This window comes from Hippichthys cyanospilos, chromosome 15, assembly GCF_059441005.1.
Source record: "Hippichthys cyanospilos isolate Australia breed blue-spotted pipefish chromosome 15, RoL_Hcya_1.0, whole genome shotgun sequence".
NCBI lineage: Eukaryota > Metazoa > Chordata > Actinopteri > Syngnathiformes > Syngnathidae > Hippichthys > Hippichthys cyanospilos.
This window is the reverse complement of record NC_142383.1, coordinates 5734488-5754222: the sequence shown is the minus strand read 5'-3', so window position 1 is coordinate 5754222 and position 19735 is coordinate 5734488. Positions and strand designations below refer to the sequence as shown.

Here is a 19735-nt window from a genome sequence, read left to right as displayed (position 1 = left end):
AAATAAATACTAAATTGAAAAAAAAAAACTTTTTTTAATATCAAACAGTAAGTCAGCATATGAAGTAGTCAAGCGGTAAGAACTTTTCAAAAATTCGACATTATTAAACGTGGTAATCTCTTGGTTCAATTTCTGTTCGTTTGTTGGTGAATATTCCTAGTCGATTTACCTTACCCCCAACTTACTGCCCGGCTGAGATAGGCAACAGCAAACCAGTGACTCTTGTGAGGACAAGCAACTATAGAAGATGGATGGTATTTACCTTTTTGGTGACATGAATATTTTTCTATTTGGTTTGCCAAGAAGTTTGTCCTAGTGGGCTTGCCTTAGATCGCTCATTGCAAAGCTACTTCCTGGTTTTTTTTTTTCCTCCTTGTTACGAATCAACACGCGTTTCACGAATTTAGTCGCTCTGAAACCCAAGTGACAGTTCCGAAGCATTGACATTGAGCGTCCGTCGCTATACAATTATTTATTTTACATCGTCAAGTCCGGTTTAAGTCAGTCAATGCTCGTCGAAACTACTCGGCCTTGCCCAGATTATTTTAGTTAAACTTGCTAGCTGCTAACACAGCAGATACGTTTTTTAATCGACACGGTGGCTCAGAAGACGTCAAGAGCGAGCAGAAAACGTGCACAAGAATGAATGTGAAGCTCGAGGAGGATCTTTGTGCAGCTCAAGAGGAAATGAAGCGACAAGAAGGTCAACAGTTGGACTCGCTTTCCAAGCAGCCTCGAGTTGTGTTACGTCGAGCAGGTTTGTCACGTGCTTATCAATACTTAGAAACATTATTTTTAAATTAATCCTGAGCCATATCTTATCTGTTCATTTTTAGATGCCACGTTTAATATGTCATTGTCGAACCCCCAAACGTGGACTGTGTGCATTTAATGGTTTCCCCCGATAATTGCGTGGATGACAAAGCCCTCCGTGATTATTGGCAAATCTGATTAAGATGTGGTTCTTACCCTCTAACAAAGTCTTTTTTTTTTTACTATCACTTAAAGCCACAATGCAATTCATGTGCCTTCACTCACTAGGAATAAAATATTAAATTAAAAGAAATAATTCTTTGACATCAAATCATGTGCGTTGCCATAATTAGCGGCCTTGAGATTGATTTTTTTTGTCAACAAAACAGCATCCACGATGGGAGAATTGTCAAGTAAAGTAAAATTTATTTGTATAGCATTAGTCTTTCATTAATGCACCTTGTCTTTGATCGATTTTGTCTACTTCTTCACTATTTGTTACGTGAAGCGTTAGAATTAGAATGAATTCCAATGTACTTGTCTTTAAAAATGTGTTTGACCGGCACTAAAGAAATATAATGGCATTGTTGGGTGAACAAAAAGAGTTGAATCAAAACAGCACATTTTACAACTAAGATTTTTCTTAGTATTCGCCTATCTCTCTTGCAATGACTTTTTACATTTTGTTTTTTTCTCATGAGCTTCATGAGGCAGATAATGCTCTATGACCCCTAATGACATTCAGCTCACAGCTATGCAATATCAAGTTGATTGCTTGAACTGCTTGACCCCTTAAAGCCCCAGTGGGTATTATATAGAGATGTTCATTTTTAAAAGCCCACATTACATTCGAATAATATTAAAATAAAGGTGTTTAATAAACGTGTGAAATAAACATCAACAATTGCTCTATATTACGGAGACCATCATGTTTCTTTGGCTACGGAAAGCAAAGAAGGAAAACGTTCGTAAGCACAATTCAAATTGCATTTTGGTTGCTGGGTTACCTCTTGTGTTGCAGCCGAGCCAGTTTTTTGGTATGTACGGCAATCGCAAATAATAATGGAAAAAAGAGGGTTGGATACCAAGGAAGGATAAGGAAGTTGAATTGTTGGGGGGGGGGGAGGGGGTGTTCTGGTCCACACGGTAAGCAATAAAGTATCACAACAGGGCTCGCCGATCTGTTTGGGAGTTAGGATGATTACAGTTATTCTAAACATTCGAAGTCACCAAACACACTAGAAAACACCAGCAAAGACAATGCGATAAAAAAGGAATCTACCTTGGAGAAATCTGCCAGCATTGAGCCGTTGTTGTGATTGTGGCTTCCTTGTGTCACATTTCGAAGCATGCAATCATACCGTGGATGGACAAAGCATCAGCAAGTAGAATGAAGCATGATGTGACATCTCGACAAAAAGATGAAGTGCAAAAGCAGCTTCAAAAATGCATATTAATGTATTTTGTTTTAATTTAAGAAGACAATATTGGACATAATTGCACCCACATACATTAAAAAAATATATTTTTTCTTTACTATGTAAGAACATTTGCATGAAAGGCAGCAGCTACTTTCGAGCAGTTAAAACAGCTATAATAGACATACAAGTACAAGTAAAATAAATAAATAATTGAATAAAACAACACAATAATGCAGGCCAACTGGGTTCAAAGTTCAGCACGAAAATCTAAAATATATCTTATAAATGTGCCGGTATTTGGGTGTATGCTTTAATGTTGTAGCACTATCAAAAAACACTCGTTATTTAACACGTAGTAAAAGAAAAAAAACTATTATAAACGTCCAATGGAGTCGAGAAAAATTGAATGACAGCTGCCATGAAAGAGGCAAACAATAATACATACAAACTGTGTTCAAAGTCTCGCACAAACATTTGTTTTTAAGATACTGCCGCCGATATTTGTATGTAAGAGACATCAGCGAGGTAGCAGCTGGAAGTGGCGAGCAGCACAGTCGTTGCAGCAAATGCGGAAGTGGCGTTAGCGATGCCAGCAGTAGCCGCGACGACGGCCGCTGCTGCTGCACGAGCTCGCCCTTTCTCCGTTTGCGGCTTAAATTGTCTCGATAATCTAGTTTAGTTGAGCTAAATTTAGTTTAACTCGCTGGCCACCAACAAATCAGGCGCGTTTTTCAACGGCACTTTGGCTTAGTAGTCATCAATGGCGTAAAGTGAACATCAAGTGAACATGTGCACAAGAAGTCAAGTCAAGTACGAAGAAGAGCTTTGTGCAGCACAAGAGGAGAACGAGCACCAAAGTCAACCGCTGGATGCGCTTTGCAAGCAGCATCGAAATGTGTTCCACCGAGCAGGTTTGTCATTTGCGTTGTCAAGGCTACAGTAATATACACGTGCTTGTTTTCAATAACATTTTGGGCACGTTTAATATAAACCATGAGTGCGGACTGCCATCGAAAAGCTTTATTTAGTTTGCTTTGTTTTCAAGGCTTTTAACATATCTTAACCAAATATGGTTCGGTTTGTAGGGGCTTATTTGATCGGGGAATTGGATCCGTTTAAAACAGAATGGCTCAATGACCCAACAGTATTGGACAGCAAAAATAAAATATTAAGTAATTACACAAACTAAATTGATTCAAATAAAGGTGCATTCTATCTTATATCTTATAAATGCTATTTATTAGCTTGCCGCATGTGTGTCGTTATGTTAGTGCCACCCAGTGTCCAAAATGAGACTCATCAGCACCATTTTATTCTGTTAAATTCTCTGCGCTTCAACTGCAACTTGCAAAGTTGTACAACTACAGATTTTGATTGGGGCATTTTCCTTCCGCTGGATAGTGTTTTGTTGTATTTATTTTTATACAATATTTTTCGTTAAACTTATGTGTTCTATACAAAAGATGTATTAAATGAAAAGTGGAAAAAAAAAGATAAAAGAAAAAGTTTAATTCATGGAATTTAGGGGAAAATGCAAAAGTATGAAACAGGGAACCTTTTTTTTAATTTTAATTTTTTTTTTATTTTTCAACATTATATTTAAAATTGAGCTGGTAGTCACAATCAATTGTGACCAGACTGGCACACAGAGCAAACATCTTCATATGATCAAGTTAAATGTACAAATAAATACACAGACTCCCTTTGTCTTACCGGAATCACCCATGTAGCATCCAGCTTGTTTGATTACATCTGGTATTTTGCTGTATAGTTATGTTTTTGAGTAACATGACATTCCATTCCATGAGTTTCTTGTGTTATGTAATTCAAAGTTGCAACTCATCAACTTATTTACCAATGACCGCACATCAGGGAGGAAATTGTTGTTTGGTTTAGCCTAGCTCTCGGCCCTCTGCGTTCCCCTTACATTTGTTTACCTTATCTACTTGGCCTGCAAGCAACGCCGGTAAGCGGTGGACTGCGACGTGTCAGGTGTTCTCCATCTCTATGAGTTGTAATTTTGCACTCTAATGTCCAAATGTGCTTGCCTTTGAGAGTTGACTATTCACAGCTACTTTTGGTGATTAGTCAGTGAGTAAAATCATTTCGTGGCAGCCATATTGAACCCTATTATGTTTACCTCTCCGGATGTGAACCACAATGGTTCAGAAACAGTTAGTGTTGCAGCCAAGTTAGCGCTCAGTGATTTTCTTTAGAAAATATTGACAATAATGATGAATGTGCTGTCACTGCTTCGGCCCTGGGACAGCAAATGAAAATGAGCTTGTAGCTTTTTCTGGTGTTGACAACATATTTGCTGTGAAATGTCCTTGTTTAAAAAACAAACAAACAAAGGGTCCATGACATTACCCGGAATTGCTATTCTTTCACTCATGTAGCCGATCTAATAACTATATAAAAACCCCAACATCTAAGTCACAACAGTGACTTCACCAAACCGCGTGTGTCTTGTGTCCCGCAGACATGAGTGAAAAATATCTTGGCCCTGAATGGCAGGAGCCAGACTTGACTGATGTTAAAGAGGAAGAGTCAGTGCTCCCTGGTGTTAAAGAGGAGCAGCTGCTGCAGCCCGCCAACATCAAAATAGAAGAGCAGATACCACCATACATTAAAGAGAATGGAGATTTCACGGCGGTGCCAATGGCTGGTGACTATTTGAAAACTGAAGATGAAGAAGGTCTAAATGAAGAGAAGAAACTGGTGGAGCCTCCTTACAGTCAACACATGACAACAGAGGTTGATGGGAAGCATTGTGGAGGATCACAAGAGGACAGCTGGTTAGCTCCTATGTCAGATGATGATGTCACAATGTCACACCACCCTCACAGTGATGATGATGATGAACAGATGGAAGGTGAAATGACAAGGAACATTGTCTGCAAACAGTGGAAATGTTCTCAATGTGGGAAAACCTTTGGCCTCAAGTCTAGTTTAGAAAGACATTTGATTGGCCATACTGGTGAGAAACCTTTTGTCTGTTCGGTTTGTGGTAAAAGATTTTCTCATAAGGCATACCTAGACGTGCACGCAAGAACCCACACTGGTGAGAAGCCTTATGCCTGTACCGACTGTAGTCAAAGATTTTCTAGAAAGGGAACCTTGATTAGACACAGCAGAACCCACACTGGTGAGAAACGTTTTGCTTGTTCGGTTTGTGGTCAAAATTTTTCTAATAAGAGCAACTTGAGACGGCATATGAGAACCCACACCGGAGAGAAACCCTTTCTCTGTTTGATTTGTGGTCAAAGATTTTCGAATACGACCAACTTGAGACAACACACAAGAACTCATACCGGTGAAAAACCTTTTACCTGCTCTGTTTGTGGCCAAAGTTTCTCTACTAAGGGCAATTTAAACATGCACTCAAGAACACACACTGGTGAGAAACCTTTTTCCTGTTCTGTCTGTGGTCAGCGGTTTTCTCTGAAGGGGTCCTTAAATGAACACACAAAAGTTCACACTGGTGAGAAACCTTTTGCTTGTCCAGTTTGTGGTCAATGTTTCTCTTGGAAAGTAACCCTGAAACAACACACAAGAACCCACACTGGTGAAAAACCTTTTGTCTGCTCTGTTTGTGGTCAAAGATTTTCTCAAAAGGGATCCTTGGTTAAACACATAAGAATCCATGCTGGTGAGAAACCTTTTGCCTGTTCTGTGTGTGGTCAGAATTTCTCTACAAAAGACAATTTAAACACACACACAAGAACCCACACTGGTGAGAAACCCTATGCCTGCTCAATTTGTGGTCAAAGGTTTTCTCAACACGGAACATTAAGACAACACACAAGAATCCACTCTGGTGAAAAACCTTTTTCCTGTTCTGTATGTTGTCAAAGGTTTTCTCAAAAGGGATCCTTGGTCAAACACACAAGAATCCACACCGGTGAGAAACCTTTTGCCTGTTCAGTATGTTGTCATGATTTCTCTACTAAAGACCATTTAATCACACACACAAGAACCCACACTGGTGAAAAACCCTTTGCCTGTTTAATTTGTGGTCAAACATTTTCTCAACATGGAACCTTAACACAACACACAAGAACGCACACTAGAGGAATATCTTTTTTCTGCTCAGTTTGTGATCAAAGATTTCCAAGTAAGGATCAAGCTGAACGACACAAATGTACTGGTGAGAGTAGCAGTGATCACTGAAATTTTATATTTTATTTTCACATCTACTTCAAAATACAGAAAGAATCTTTCATTTGCACATTCGTTTTGTTCAGTGCTTACCACTGAACAATTAATGATCTGTGAACTTGCACTGTGTTGAATGTTACTGAATTTTGTATTTGTTTTTGAAATGTAACATGGTTATGTCGAAAAGCTACAGACTTAATCTGTTTAATATTGAAGTAATTCATTTATGTTCTTATATTCCATCTACCCTTATGTATTTTATTTATTTTCTGTCCCAAAGTACTTTTTTTGGCGGTCTCCTGTGGACAAGTGTTGAGAATTAGCACCCATGGCCAAAAAAAACAAACAAAAAAAAAAAATCACAGATTTGTTTGTTCTCTCTCTTAGTGCAGATACGGTATTTCAAAATGTCACCGAGTATGTTCCTAAATAAAGTACAGCCGCTTGAACACCTCTCTTTCTGACTTGTGTGAACAAAAAAAATACATGAAAACTGAAATGGTGGAAATCAGTTTAGTGCGCAGTTATTTGCACTTACAGTATGACCTTCTCTTGTTATGAAAACTCAGGTAAGGCAATGCCTCTTTGAAAAAATATTATCTCTTGTTACAAATGAAAATTCAGGATACGAAAATTGTTGATGTTTAACGATGAGACATGAGACAGCAGCGCTCGGTCGAACAAAACTGTAATGCAATACGACATCACAACCCGCAATGTCTTTGACGCTTAAGCTGGTGATTCTATAATGTACTGTATTTGTTTCAATTTTTGATGCATTTTTAGAATGTATTAAAATGCTGGCCTGTCAACAAACGATGGCATGATGGCACAAAGGATGGCAGCATTTTGAAGATGTTTTACATTGAATTGCACTTACCTTTGACGTAGCTGGCGATATCAGCAACTTTGGAGTTGGAGCAAAAAGTGACCGACCTAATATCATGTGCAAAAGTATACATTAAAATCAATAAAAGATTAGTTTTGTGGGCTTGATGATTTTACATTCAGTGATTTTCGTAGCAAAGACAAGCTGTGGCATTTGCCAGGTTTGCAATTCTATCCCTCACGAGGTCCAGCCAATAATCTGAAGTATAAAATACACAACATAGTCGCAATAAACTGTCTTAACCAGACCAGGTTTGTCTTGTGTCCCGCAGACGTGAGTGAAAAATACCTCAGTCCTGAGCAGCATGAGCCAGAGACCCCTGGTGTCAATCTGGAATTGCAACTGCAGCGCCCCAACATCAAGAGAGAGGAGCAGCTGCCACAATTTATAAAAGCTGAGGGGGATTTCGCAGAGTTGCCAGTGGCTGGTTTCCATTTGAAGACTGAAGATGAAGAAAGTCAATATGAAGAGCAAAAAGGGCCAGAGCTTCCAGCCTCCAGTCTACGACACATGACAACAGAAATTGATGACGAGCACTGTGAAGGATCACAATTAAATAGCCGGTTAGCTCCAATGTCAGAAGATGACAACACAATTTTTGATTCTCCTCACAACCGTGACGATAACGAACAAATGAGAGGTGAGATCACACTGACAGCAAACGTTGGATATGTTCTCAGTTTGGAAAAACCTTTGCTTACAAGAACAGTTTGAAACAGTATAGAATTGTTCATAGGGAGACAAACATTTTGCCTATTCAGTTTGTGGTCAAAGATTTACTTGAATTGAAAAGTTGAGAGAACACACAAGAATCCACACCCGTTGAGAAACATTTTCTCTGCTCAGTTTGTGGCCTAAGTTTCTCTTCAAGGGGCAGTTTGAACACTCATGCAGGAACCCACACTGATGTGAAACCTTCTGCCTGCTCAGAGTGTGGCCACCGATTTTCTGTAAATAATTACTTGGTCAGCCACACAAGAACCCACACTGATGAGAACCCTTTTGCTCAGAAAGCAGACAAATATTTTCTTTCAAGGGTTGTTTGGTAAAAGGCACAAGAATCCGCACTGGTGAAACACGTTTTACTGTTAGTTTTGTGGGAAAAGATTATCTACCAAGATAAACTTGATAGAACACTCATGAACCCACACTGGTCGAAACCCTTTGCTTTCTCAGTTTGTGGACAAAGATTCCAAAGAAAGGATCAAGCTCAGAGGCACAAGTGTGTGGCTGTGAATAGTAGTAATCAATGAAGCTTAATATGATGTCAAACTTGCACTTAATTGCATCTTTCCTGGGCACACTTGATTTGTTCAGCGTTTTAAATGTATCATCAACTTGCCAATTAGCTACAAGCTTGCAATGTTCAGGTGCCCCTGGGAGCAATTGGACCATTCCAGAGACGTGACGTAAAAAACAAATACACACATTGATGCTGACATCCTGAGATGGTTGTTCTTACTGATCACTTTTTAACAAATTCTCTCTGTGGGTTTGGCTTTTTCGTTGTCCATGTAGTATTGAATCTTTCGTTGTCCATGTGTAGTATCAAATCCCTTGACTAGATGCTTATGCTTGTAGCGTCACATATTTTACGCAGGTGAATTTTTAGTTTATCATTGTGGAGAGCGATCTCTCCTCTGTCACATGCTGCTTGGAAATGTGGAATTGTAAAAGTTTATTTATTTGCTTGAGTAAAAACTGTTTAGTTCTCCTCTGACTTTGGTTCAGGCTTCTGTTGTGGTGGCATGTTTAGAATAGAAATGGATGGAAGTTAGAACACCAAGGTTGTGGCAGCCTGGAAGGGCAGGCCAACAGTGACCAGGAGCAGCAAGCTAGCAACACCGATTAGCGGGGCATCAAGCTATCGGCAACCAAAGAGGGCTGTCCAGCGGCGACCAAGAACAGCAGTCAGCGTCGAGCGAGACGTCATGTCAGCGACGACCAGGAGCTGCAACCAGAGATGTCTGTCGAGCAGCAAACATGAGCAGTAAGCCAGTGATGAGTGGGACGTCAAGACAGCGACGAGCGGGATGTCAATTTGGAGGCAACCAAGATGCCAAAGCAGTGCTAATCAGGAACGGCAAGACAGCAAAGAGCGAGACGTCAAGCCAATGGCAACCAGAGGCGTAAAGCTGGCAGCAACCAGGGACATGCACCAGTCTACCAAATTAGAGCCCTATTAGTAGTTGTGTTTTTTTGTTTTTTATTAATGTTTCTTTATGATTAACCGATCAAATTTCAGATTCACATAACTTGGCTTTTCCAAAAAAGTCTGTCAGAATGTTGTTTCTTGCTTCAGTAATCCTGTTTTTCTTTTTTTTTTTTCATTCATGTTGCCCATCTTGATAACTTTAAATATAAAATACACAACATTAAAAATCACAACAGACGAAGTGTGTCTTGTGTCCCGCAGACATGAGGGAAAAGTACCTCAGTCCTGAGCATCATGAGCCAGAATTGCCGGATGTTAAAGAAGAGGAGTCCCCTGGTGTCAAAGAGGAAGAGCAGCTGCAGTGCCCCAACATCAAAAAAGAAGAACAGCTACCACACTACTTAAAAACAGAGGGAAATTTTACAGAGTTGCCAGTGACTGGTGTCTATTTGAAAACTGAAGATAAAGAAGGTCAATATGAAGTCAATAAGACTGAGGCTCCAAGCAGCATCTCCAATCAACGCATGATAACAGAAATAGATGACGAGCACAGTGGAGAATCACAAGTGAACGGCCAGTCTGCTCAAATGTCAGAGTGTGATGACACGTCACCCTCGCCTGACAATGATGATGACCACTCCAAAGGTGAAATGACATGTCACACTGATGGAAAACGCTGGGAATGTTCTCATTGTGGGAAGAAATATGTCTACAAGGGATATTTGGAAAGACACATGATCAGCCACACTGGAGAGAAACCTTTTTCCTGCTCAAGATTTTCGAGCAAAGGCATGTCAGTCCAACACACGAGAACCCACACTGTTGAGAAACCTTTTGTCTGCTCAGTTTGTGGTCAGTGTTTCTCTCGGAAGAGGATTTTAAATGAACACACAAGAACCCATACTGGTGAGAAACCTTTTGCCTGTTTGGTTTGTGGTCAAACATTCTCTGTAAAGTCAAACTTGAAACGACACACAAGGACCCACACTGGTGAGAAACCTTTTGCCTGTTTGGTTTGCGGTCAAAGATTTTCTTTGAGGGGAACCTTGATCACACACACAAGAGCACACACCAATGAGAAACCTTTTGCCTGCTCAATTTGTGGTCACAGTTTCTCCACAAAGTGCAATTTAATCACGCACACAAGAACCCACACTGGTGTGAAACCTTTTGCCTGCTCAGTTTGTGGTCAGTGTTTCTCTCAGAAGAGAAACTTAAATGTACACACAAGAACCCATACTGGTGACAGACCTTTTGCCTGCTTGGTTTGTGATAAAAGATTTTCTTGGAAGGCAAACTTGAAACGTCACACAAGAACCCACCCTAGTGAGAAACCTTTTGCCTGCTCAGAATGTGATCATAGATTTTCTTCAAAGAATTCCTTGGTAAAGCACACAAAAATCCACACTTGTGAGAAACATTTTCCTTGTTCAGTTTGTGGTCAAAAATTCCAAAGAAAAGATCAAGCTCAGGGGCACAAGTGTGCAGAAGAGAATAATAGAAATCAATGAAGTCTAATGTGATGTCAATTCAGCATTTATGTTAAAAGAAAGTGCATCTTTCTCAGAAATACTGGCTTTGTTGAGCACTTACTATGAATTCAACTGAATGAATGAATGAATGAATGAATCGTGTACTGGCATTGTGTGTTGATTTTCTCTTTACGTCTGTTACCTTATTTGTGTCCATAATGTGAGCAGAAAGTGACCTCCCATTGTCATGTATAACAGCAACCATTACAAACTATCAATAAAGACAGTTACTTTGATTACTTAACTTTCAGTGATTTTTCCTAGCAAAACATGCACAAACTGTTAAATTTTTCAGCTCCATTTTTTGTGCTCATGTGGCCCATCTGATAATCTTTAAAATAAGACACAAAATAGCTTAGTCACCACAAACTGACTTAACCAGACCAAGTGTCTCTTGTGTCCCACAGACACCAGTGAGAAATATCTTGGTCCAGAGTTTCCTAGCACGATAGATGAGGAGTCAAAGCCCCCTGGCGTCAAAGAGGAGGAGCAGCTACAGAGGCTCAACATCAAAAAGGAGAAGCAGCTGCCACCATATATAGAAGCTGAGGGGAATTTCACAGAGTTGCCAGTTGGAGTCTTTTTGAAGACTAAAGATGAAGAAAGTCAATATGAAGGGAAGAAAAGGGTCGAGCCTCCAACTTCCAGTCAGTGCATGACAACAGAAATTGATGGTGGGCACTTTGGAGGATCACTAGCAAATGGCCTGTTATCTTCATTGTCAGATGGTGATAACACAATGTCACATTCTCCGAGTCACTCCGATGAGGATAATGAACAGTTGGAAGATGAGACAGCACATCACTCTAACAGCAAACATTGGAAATGTTCTCACTGTGAAAAAACCTTTGGCTACAAGTCCTGTTTGAAACGGCATATGATTGTTCACACGGGAGAGAAACCTTTTTCCTGTTTGGTTTGTGGTCAAAGATTTTCGCAAAATGTAACCTTGAGACAACACACAAGAACCCACACTGGTGTGAGACCATTTGCCTGCACAGTTTGTGGCCAAAATTTCTCTCAGAAGGGACATTTATTAGGACACACAAGAACGCACACTGGTGAGAAACCATTTGCATGTTCGGTTTGTGGTCAAAGATATTCTTTGAAGGAAAACTTGAGAAAACACACAAACCCACAATTGTGCAAAAACCTATGCCTGTTCATTTTGTGATCAAAAATTTTCTGAAAGGACTTCTTTGAGGCAACACACTGGTGAAAAGCGTTTTGTCTGCTCGGTTTGCGGTCAAAGATTTTCTTGGAAGGGAAATTTGAAACAACGCGCAAGAACCCACACTGTTGAGAAACCTTTTGCTTGTTCAATTTGCGGTCAACACTTTTCTAGAAAAGGAACCTTGAAACAACACACAAGAACTCATGCTGGGGAGAAACCATTTGCCTGCTCAATTTGTAATCAAAGGTTCTCTACAAAGAGCAATTTAATTGCACATACAGGAACACACACTGGTGAGAAACCTTTTATCTTTTCGATTTGTGGTAAAAGCTTTACCCGAAAGGGAACCTTGAGGCAACACACAAGAACCCACACTGGTGAGAAGCCCTTTGCCTGTTCTGTGTGTGGTCTAAGTTACTCTGGTAGGAGCAATTTAAAAACGCACACACAAACCCACACTGGAGAGAAACCTTTTGCCTGTTCAGCTTGTGGTCAAAGATTTTCTCATAAGGGATACTTAGAAGTACACACAAGGTCCCATGGAGTTGAAAACCCTTTTCCCAGTTAGGTTTATGGTTAAGAAAAAAATCTATAATGGGAACCCTGAGACCACACACAAGAACACATACTAATGGGAAACCATTTACCTGTTCAGTTTGTGGTCAGATGTCTGAAGTAAGGATCAAACTAAAAGGCACTTGTGTGCTGGTGAATTTAGCAGTGATCAAGTAACAGTTATATGACCTCGGTTTAACTTCTACAAATAAAAGTAAGTGGAGAAAGAATCTTTCATATGCACACACATTTTTGTGGGCGCCTCCCACAATGATACAGTGATATGTGTATTTACTATATGTGTTGAAACTTTCTTGACCCTTGTTATTGTGTTTGTATTCAGAATGTTATACCAACATGATAAATGACTACAGACCTAAATACACAATGTACCATTTTAAAGGGCCTCTTTCATGTGAAATTGACTTTTTTTAAGCTCATAGCCAAGTTAAAATAGTAACTTGGCTGTTGGATGAAAGCTTTTAGTGAAAATGGATGAATGGATTATTTTTTTTTTGGCCATGGTTGGATTGATTGAATATTTGTGTTGTCAGTGACTATTAAAACAATGTGGTACACATGTATTTTGGTCCTTTTTCGGTCTTTTGACACTGACCATGTACCAGAGAAGGCAGGGGTGTCCAAACTCGGTCCTCGAGGGACACTCTCCTGCATGTATTCCAGGTTTTATTCCCTGACACACCCAAGTCAAATGATCAGGATCATCATCAGATTTCTGCTGAGCTTGCTGATGACCTGATCATTTTAATCAGGTGAAAGAAACCTAGAAAACATGCAGGTTCCCAACCCTTGAGGACCAGATTTGGACACCCCTGACATAGGGCTAAATACAATGTATCATCAGATAAAAATCGTCAGCTATCTTATCAAAGGTGGGACAGATAGGTTGACTTTAAAAGCATTTTACAAATTATTTCTCCATTGTTTGCAAATAACTGCTCAAATTGGGATTAAGTGGTTAATTTTAGGCTCATGAGACCCATGTTTATAAATGATATCTCATGCAAACAAGTGTCATTTTGTTGACCTGCTTTATCATTTGTTTTTATCATATCATTTTTCATTCTTTACTTATGCTTTACCCAACGTTAATGTCTTTGTGATGTATCTGTGTACATTTCTTTTTAGTTGAGAAAATACATGTGTTGTAAGTACTGGGTTGAATACTGAGTGTGTTTACATGAAAAAAAAAAAAAAAAAACTAAACTCTAAACTTCAAAACTCAACTCTAAACTTCCATAATATAGTATCCTACAAAGTAGGAAACACCAAGGAAAGTTTAATAAAGTGACTGAACGGGGATTAAGTACATTAATTCGATCGATCGATCGATGTATGTTCGTGTTGGTGACATTAGGTTTGTCCAAGTGGATTTACCGTAGATAGTACGTGGAGCGTACTCGTTTCCTTTTTACAAAGTCACTCGCGTTGTACGAAATTAAGTCTTGAATTGGAACTGAAAAACCGGAGGCCTTGATAATGTCTCTCATTACTTTATTGTATCCAAACATTTTTTTAAAATCATGTGCGGTTCTAATCGCCTTTAGCGCTCATTGAGGATCAACGGCCTTTTTTTTTTTTAGCTTAGCCTTGCTAGCCTTAAACAAAGCAAACGCGTTTTTCTAGATTCATTCTCGCAGCAGAGAACAAGTGTGAATGGAGAGTGGTGTGAAAATGTGCGCAAGAAGCAAAGTCAAGTACGAAGAGGAGCTCAATGAAGCACGAAAGGAGAACGAGCGACAACGTCTATTGCTGGATGCGCTTTCTAAGAGGCCTCAAATTTTGTTATGCCGAGTTGGTATGTCACTTGCATATTATGCTGCATTCGAGGAAGGTGGGAAATCTACGGGGCCTTTACCGTGGCAATATTTTTTTACAAATACGTATTTCAACCTGCAAATATGCAAGAATTAATCTACGATTTCCCAGTCGTGGCGGAAGTCCCAAATTTGTAACGAGAATCTTCAAATGCGCGTCTGAAGTCACAAATGTGCAATGAGACTCCACAATTGTGTAATGACTGTAACAAATACGTCAAGTTTGCATTGATTTGTGTTGGTTAATGTATAACTGAATGCGGTAATAGATCTGTAATTGTCTTCTGTAAACAGTGGGCCTCCTAATTTGGTTGTATTCTTTTGCTTGAGTCCTGTTGTACACGAGTCACAAATGTCACGTACTGAATATATATATATATATATATATATATATATATATATATATATATATATATATACACACAGTATATGAATTCCCCCACCCCCCTTCTATTTCACCATTGTTTTGACACTCTATTAGCAATGGAATTTTCTTTAACACCAGCAGGCCTCAACAAGACTTTGTCAGAAGTCTTTCATGTTTAATTAATACTGGTTTGTTGTTTTTCCTATATGGCCCATCTCATAACTTTACATACAAAATACACAACAGGAAAGTCACATCAAACTGGTTACCAAACCAAGTGTGTCTTGTGTCCCACAGATGTGAGTGAAAAGTATTTTTGTCCTGAGCAGCAGAAGTCAGAGTCCCCTGGTGTCGCAGAGGAGGAGCAGCTGCAGCACCCCAACATTAAAAATGAGGAGCTGCTGCCACCATACATTAAAGACGAGGGAGAGTTCACGGAGTTGCCCGTGACTGGTGTTCATTTGAAAATTGAAGACGAAGAAAATCACAATGAGAAGAGGGAAGCAGAGCCTCCAACCAGCAGTACTAGTAAAAACAAACAAAAAACTGAGGGGGATTTTACAGAGTTGCTAGTGGTTGGTGCCAATTTGAAGACTGAAGATGAAGAAAGTCAATATGAAGAGCAAAAAGGGCTGGTGCTTCCAGCCTCCAGTCTACACATGACAAAAGAAATTGATGGCAAACACTGCGGAGGATCACAAGCAGATGGCTGGTTAGCTCCAATGTCAGATGGGGACGACACAACATCACACTCTTCTCACACTGATGACAGTGGTGAACAATCGGAAGGTGAGATGACAGGTCACACTGATAGCAATTATTGGAATTGTTCTCAGTGTGGGAAAACATTTGGCTACAAGTCCAGTTTGCAAAGACATATTATAGGCCACACTGGTGAGAAACCATTTTCTTGTTCAGTTTGTGGTCTAAGTTTTTCTAGAAAGGGCAATTTAAACACACACTTAAGAACACACACTGGCGAGAAACCTTTTCCCTGCTCAATTTGTGGCCAGGGTTTTTCTACAAAGGGCAATCTAGAGACTCACCGAAGAACCCACACTGGGGAGAAACCTTTTGCCTGTTTGGTTTGTGGTCACAGATTTTCTAGAAAGGGAAACTTGAGAAAACATACAAGAACCCACACCGGTGAGAGACCGTATTCCTGTTTGGTCTGTGGACAAAGATTTTCTGAACAGGGACACTTGAGACAACACACAAGAACCCACACTGGTGAAAAACCTTTTGCCTGTTTGGTTTGTGGTAAAACATTTTCTAGAAAGGGAACCTTGATAGAACACACAAGAATCCATGATGGTGAGAAACCATTTGCCTGTTTAATTTGTGACCAAAGATTTTCTCAAAAAGGAAATTTCATCAAACACACAAGAACCCACACTGGCGAGAAACCTTTTATCTGTTCGGTTTGTGGACAAAGATTTTCAGAAAAGGGAAACTTGAGACAACACGTAAGAGGCCACACTGGTGAGAAACCTTTTGCCTGCTCAGAATGTGGCCAAAGTTTCTCTCAGAAGAGACATTTAATAAGACATACAAGAACCCACACCTACAAGAAACCTTTCGCATGTTTGGTTTGTGGTCAAAGATTTTCTGCAAAGGGGAATTTGAGACAACACAGAAGAACCCACACACGTGAGAAACCTTTTGCCTGTTTGGTTTGTGGTTTAAGATTTTCTCGAAAGGGACTCTTCAGACAGCACACAAGAACCCACATTGAGGGAAAACCATTTGTCTAGTCAAATTGTGGTCAAAAATTCTCACATCAGGATCAAGCTAAGAGGCATAAGGGTGCTAATGAAAATAGTTGTCATCAATGAAATTTTCAGAGGTGGGCATTTTGCTTTTTTTTGCTGGTCCATCCGTCATTTACATTTTTGTGGCTCTTTGAACCACCTTTCATCTGTTGGTTTGATTATATCTGAAGTTGATCAGTGTTTTTCAACCACTGTGCCATGGCACAGTAGTGTTATGCAAGATATTGTCAGGTGTGCCGTTTCAGGTCTGCCAAATTATCCAATTTCTTTATATAATAATAAATTGTATATATTAATATACAATATGAATAATATATTCTATACATATACTTTTTATTATGTAGTTTGTAATTCTTGTAAACCCCGTGCTGTTGCCAGCCGTTAGAATGGTGCTACAGGGTAATCATGTAATAGATATTTGCCAACAGGTGGCAGCACAATACTTTGAGACAAGATCATAAGGGGTGTTCAAACTGTGTTTGAATACTGTTTTTAAAACTTTTAAGTTTCAAATATTTGGTTGGTGGCGCACTTCAAAAATTTTCCAAAGAAAAAAAGTATGCCCTGGCTCAAAAAAGGTTGAGAGACACTAAGTTGTAGTCGTTGGTCGTTGCTCCGTCGGCCATATTTTATCAGCACTTCCATCTCCACCCCCCGCATGTGGTCCATCACTCTGTCATACAAAAACAGAACTTCCATCGTCATGTAATTGACACTAGTAACGTTTTGAGTATCATTCATGACCCGGGCGGTAACCTGCACTTTAAACTATCATTCGCTCCATCCATTCATTTTCTTTATCCACTTATCCTCACTAGGATTACAGACTTGCTGTTGCGTATCCTAGTCGTGTTCGGGCAGTAGGCGCAGGACACCCTGGCCTGGTTGCCAGCCATTCGCAGGGCACACAGAGACAAACAACCGTCCTCACTCTCAATCTTACCTAAAGGCAACTTGGAGTGACCAAAACATCTACCATGCATGTTTTTGGGAATGTGGGAGGAGATCGCAGTGGCCGGAGAAGACCCACGAGCACGGTGTGGATAAACAAGCTCTACTTAAGGTCGGAACAAGCTGCAATAGAATCCGAGATCTCTTAAATGTGAGGAAGACATGCTAACTAGTCTTCCATCATGTCGCCCATGTTATCCTTTTTGAACGAAATACATGCTCAAACGGCTATGCGTAAGTCCTCACACTGCCCTTAACTAAGAACTTGTTGTTCTCCATGTCATACAGTCATGGTTCCACGAAACAAGATTCACGCATGAGCACAAGGCATTACTGAGCTTAATCGATTCTCATTTACTTGCTGAGAGCCAATCGGAATGACTGTCACCTATACCATTTTGCCTACAGAGATTCGGCTCGTCTCACTCCTTAATTGCCACATTCTTAGCTCCTGCGACACAGAAGTTGATTTCTCCCCGCCAAATTAAAGAGCACTTAAACGCACATCGGGGTGTGAGGATCAAGCGTCGAGGAGGTTCTATCGAGGGGCATCTGAGGTTCCCTTTGCAGAAGTCTTGGATCAGTGGTGACATAGGAACACAGGCACAAAATGACTTCAAGTCAAAGTTTTAATGTTTTGTATCGTCCTATGGTTATTTATGTTCAAATTTTACATCAGTTCTGCTGAGTATCTTTTCAGTACTCGATCCCAAAAAGAGTGGAACATGGTTGCACTGAATTTCTTCCAAAGGTTTAATTTGTCAATTGGACTGTTTGGCCATGTACAAAAACACAACAACATTTTAATGGTTCTTCACAGTTTTCATTGCATGCTTTCAACATAACACATAAGCAGCATAACATTACGTTTATAATATATTTCAAGTCCTTCCAAATTTGCACTATTTGCATTGGTAGGATGTGTGAAAGGGTGAGGGGGGGAAGGCTTTGTTCAGCTATGTGCAAGTGACCTTTTCCTTCATATTCATTGTAAAGAGCAAAATAACACAAAAAATCTTAAAACTTAATTCTAAATATTGCTTTTTCTTTAATAAATGTGTTGTGCAAAATTGCACATAAGTAGGCTTTTCACTTCATGGCAGTGGACCCCACAATAAATAATGGGGTCCAGCCATGTTTAACATGTCTCAAGAGGTGAAAAGAAATCATGTGAAAGTTGCTCACTGCAACGCATTGACACTTATGCGCTCCAGACACTGTGTTTTATGATAGAATGGTAAATTATTCTACTGCATCATTATAGACAGTGATTGATAGAATTGAAGATAAAACTGCAGTATTATTATGCTCATAGTTAATCATTTAGCTCTGAGGACATTTATTATTATTTTTATTCACATCATCATCGTTAATTTGCTGCTTAGTTTGACTGTGTCTTATGCTCCCACATTCACAAGCATTAGATAGTTTTGTTATTAGCCAGAAAAATGATGGATGGATTGGGTTGGTGACAGCTGACGACTATAACGACAGACAAAAAACTGATGAAACCAACCGCTCCGCCATTTTTAGTCCGTCCTTTCAAAAAGTGTTGATGTCATTCGGTGGTTTGTCTGCAAAACGGGCGCCAGTGATGCGCCAATGCGTATTTCGTTAGTAACGAACCGATGGACCAACAGACTGTCCAACTTTGGAAATTTTATATGATGCTATTTTAACATTTGCCTGATGTTTTTTGTGCACCTACCGTTGATCAACTAATTTATTTGTGTAATTGAAATGTTGGTTAAACACCTCTTGACCTTTTTATACTACTTTTTTTATTATTGTATTTGTATTCTGAATGTGACAATTTGCAAAAGGGCTACAGATTTCATTCAGCTGACGGCTAATCTGACATGTTTACTTGTAAATGATCACTGCCCCTTGTTAAATATACTTCTAATTAAAAATATATAACTTTTTTAATGTCTAATATTTTATGTGGTTACAATGACAACAATTGAAAATGTATAATCTTGTTTTCTAGCCACTATGTCTAGAACAAGTAAGGAAGAGCATACTTACCGGTATTTGATATTCATTTTTTATGCCTATATGAAAATAGAATATAAAGAGATAAAAAAAAAAGTTTTAGAGACCAAGACATTTCTCATTTTAACCAGGAGATAGCGACAGTGTATTGTTTTTCTGTCATTTTCCAGTT

At 39.5% G+C, this 19735-nt stretch overlaps 2 protein-coding genes across 2 annotated transcripts; both read left to right on the top strand.

Annotated features, from left to right (window-relative positions):
- The first annotated feature begins 354 nt into the window (after positions 1 to 354).
- LOC148411471 (uncharacterized) lies at positions 355 to 19493 on the top strand. Its single transcript, XM_088435488.1, is given in 7 exon segments — positions 355 to 757; positions 7496 to 7864; positions 9641 to 10285; positions 11319 to 12042; positions 12044 to 12639; positions 15161 to 15367; positions 15491 to 19493. Coding segments are annotated over 7 exon segments (3846 nt in total). The 5' UTR covers positions 355 to 642; the 3' UTR covers positions 16681 to 19493.
- On the top strand, positions 2769 to 7247 carry LOC148411472 (uncharacterized). The gene is made up of 2 exons (XM_088435453.1): positions 2769 to 3085; positions 4657 to 7247. The coding sequence occupies exons 1-2, from the start codon at positions 2962 to 2964 to the stop codon at positions 6345 to 6347; spliced, it is 1815 nt and encodes a 604-aa protein (XP_088291579.1). The 5' UTR covers positions 2769 to 2961; the 3' UTR covers positions 6348 to 7247.
- Positions 19494 to 19735: the final 242 nt, after the last annotated feature.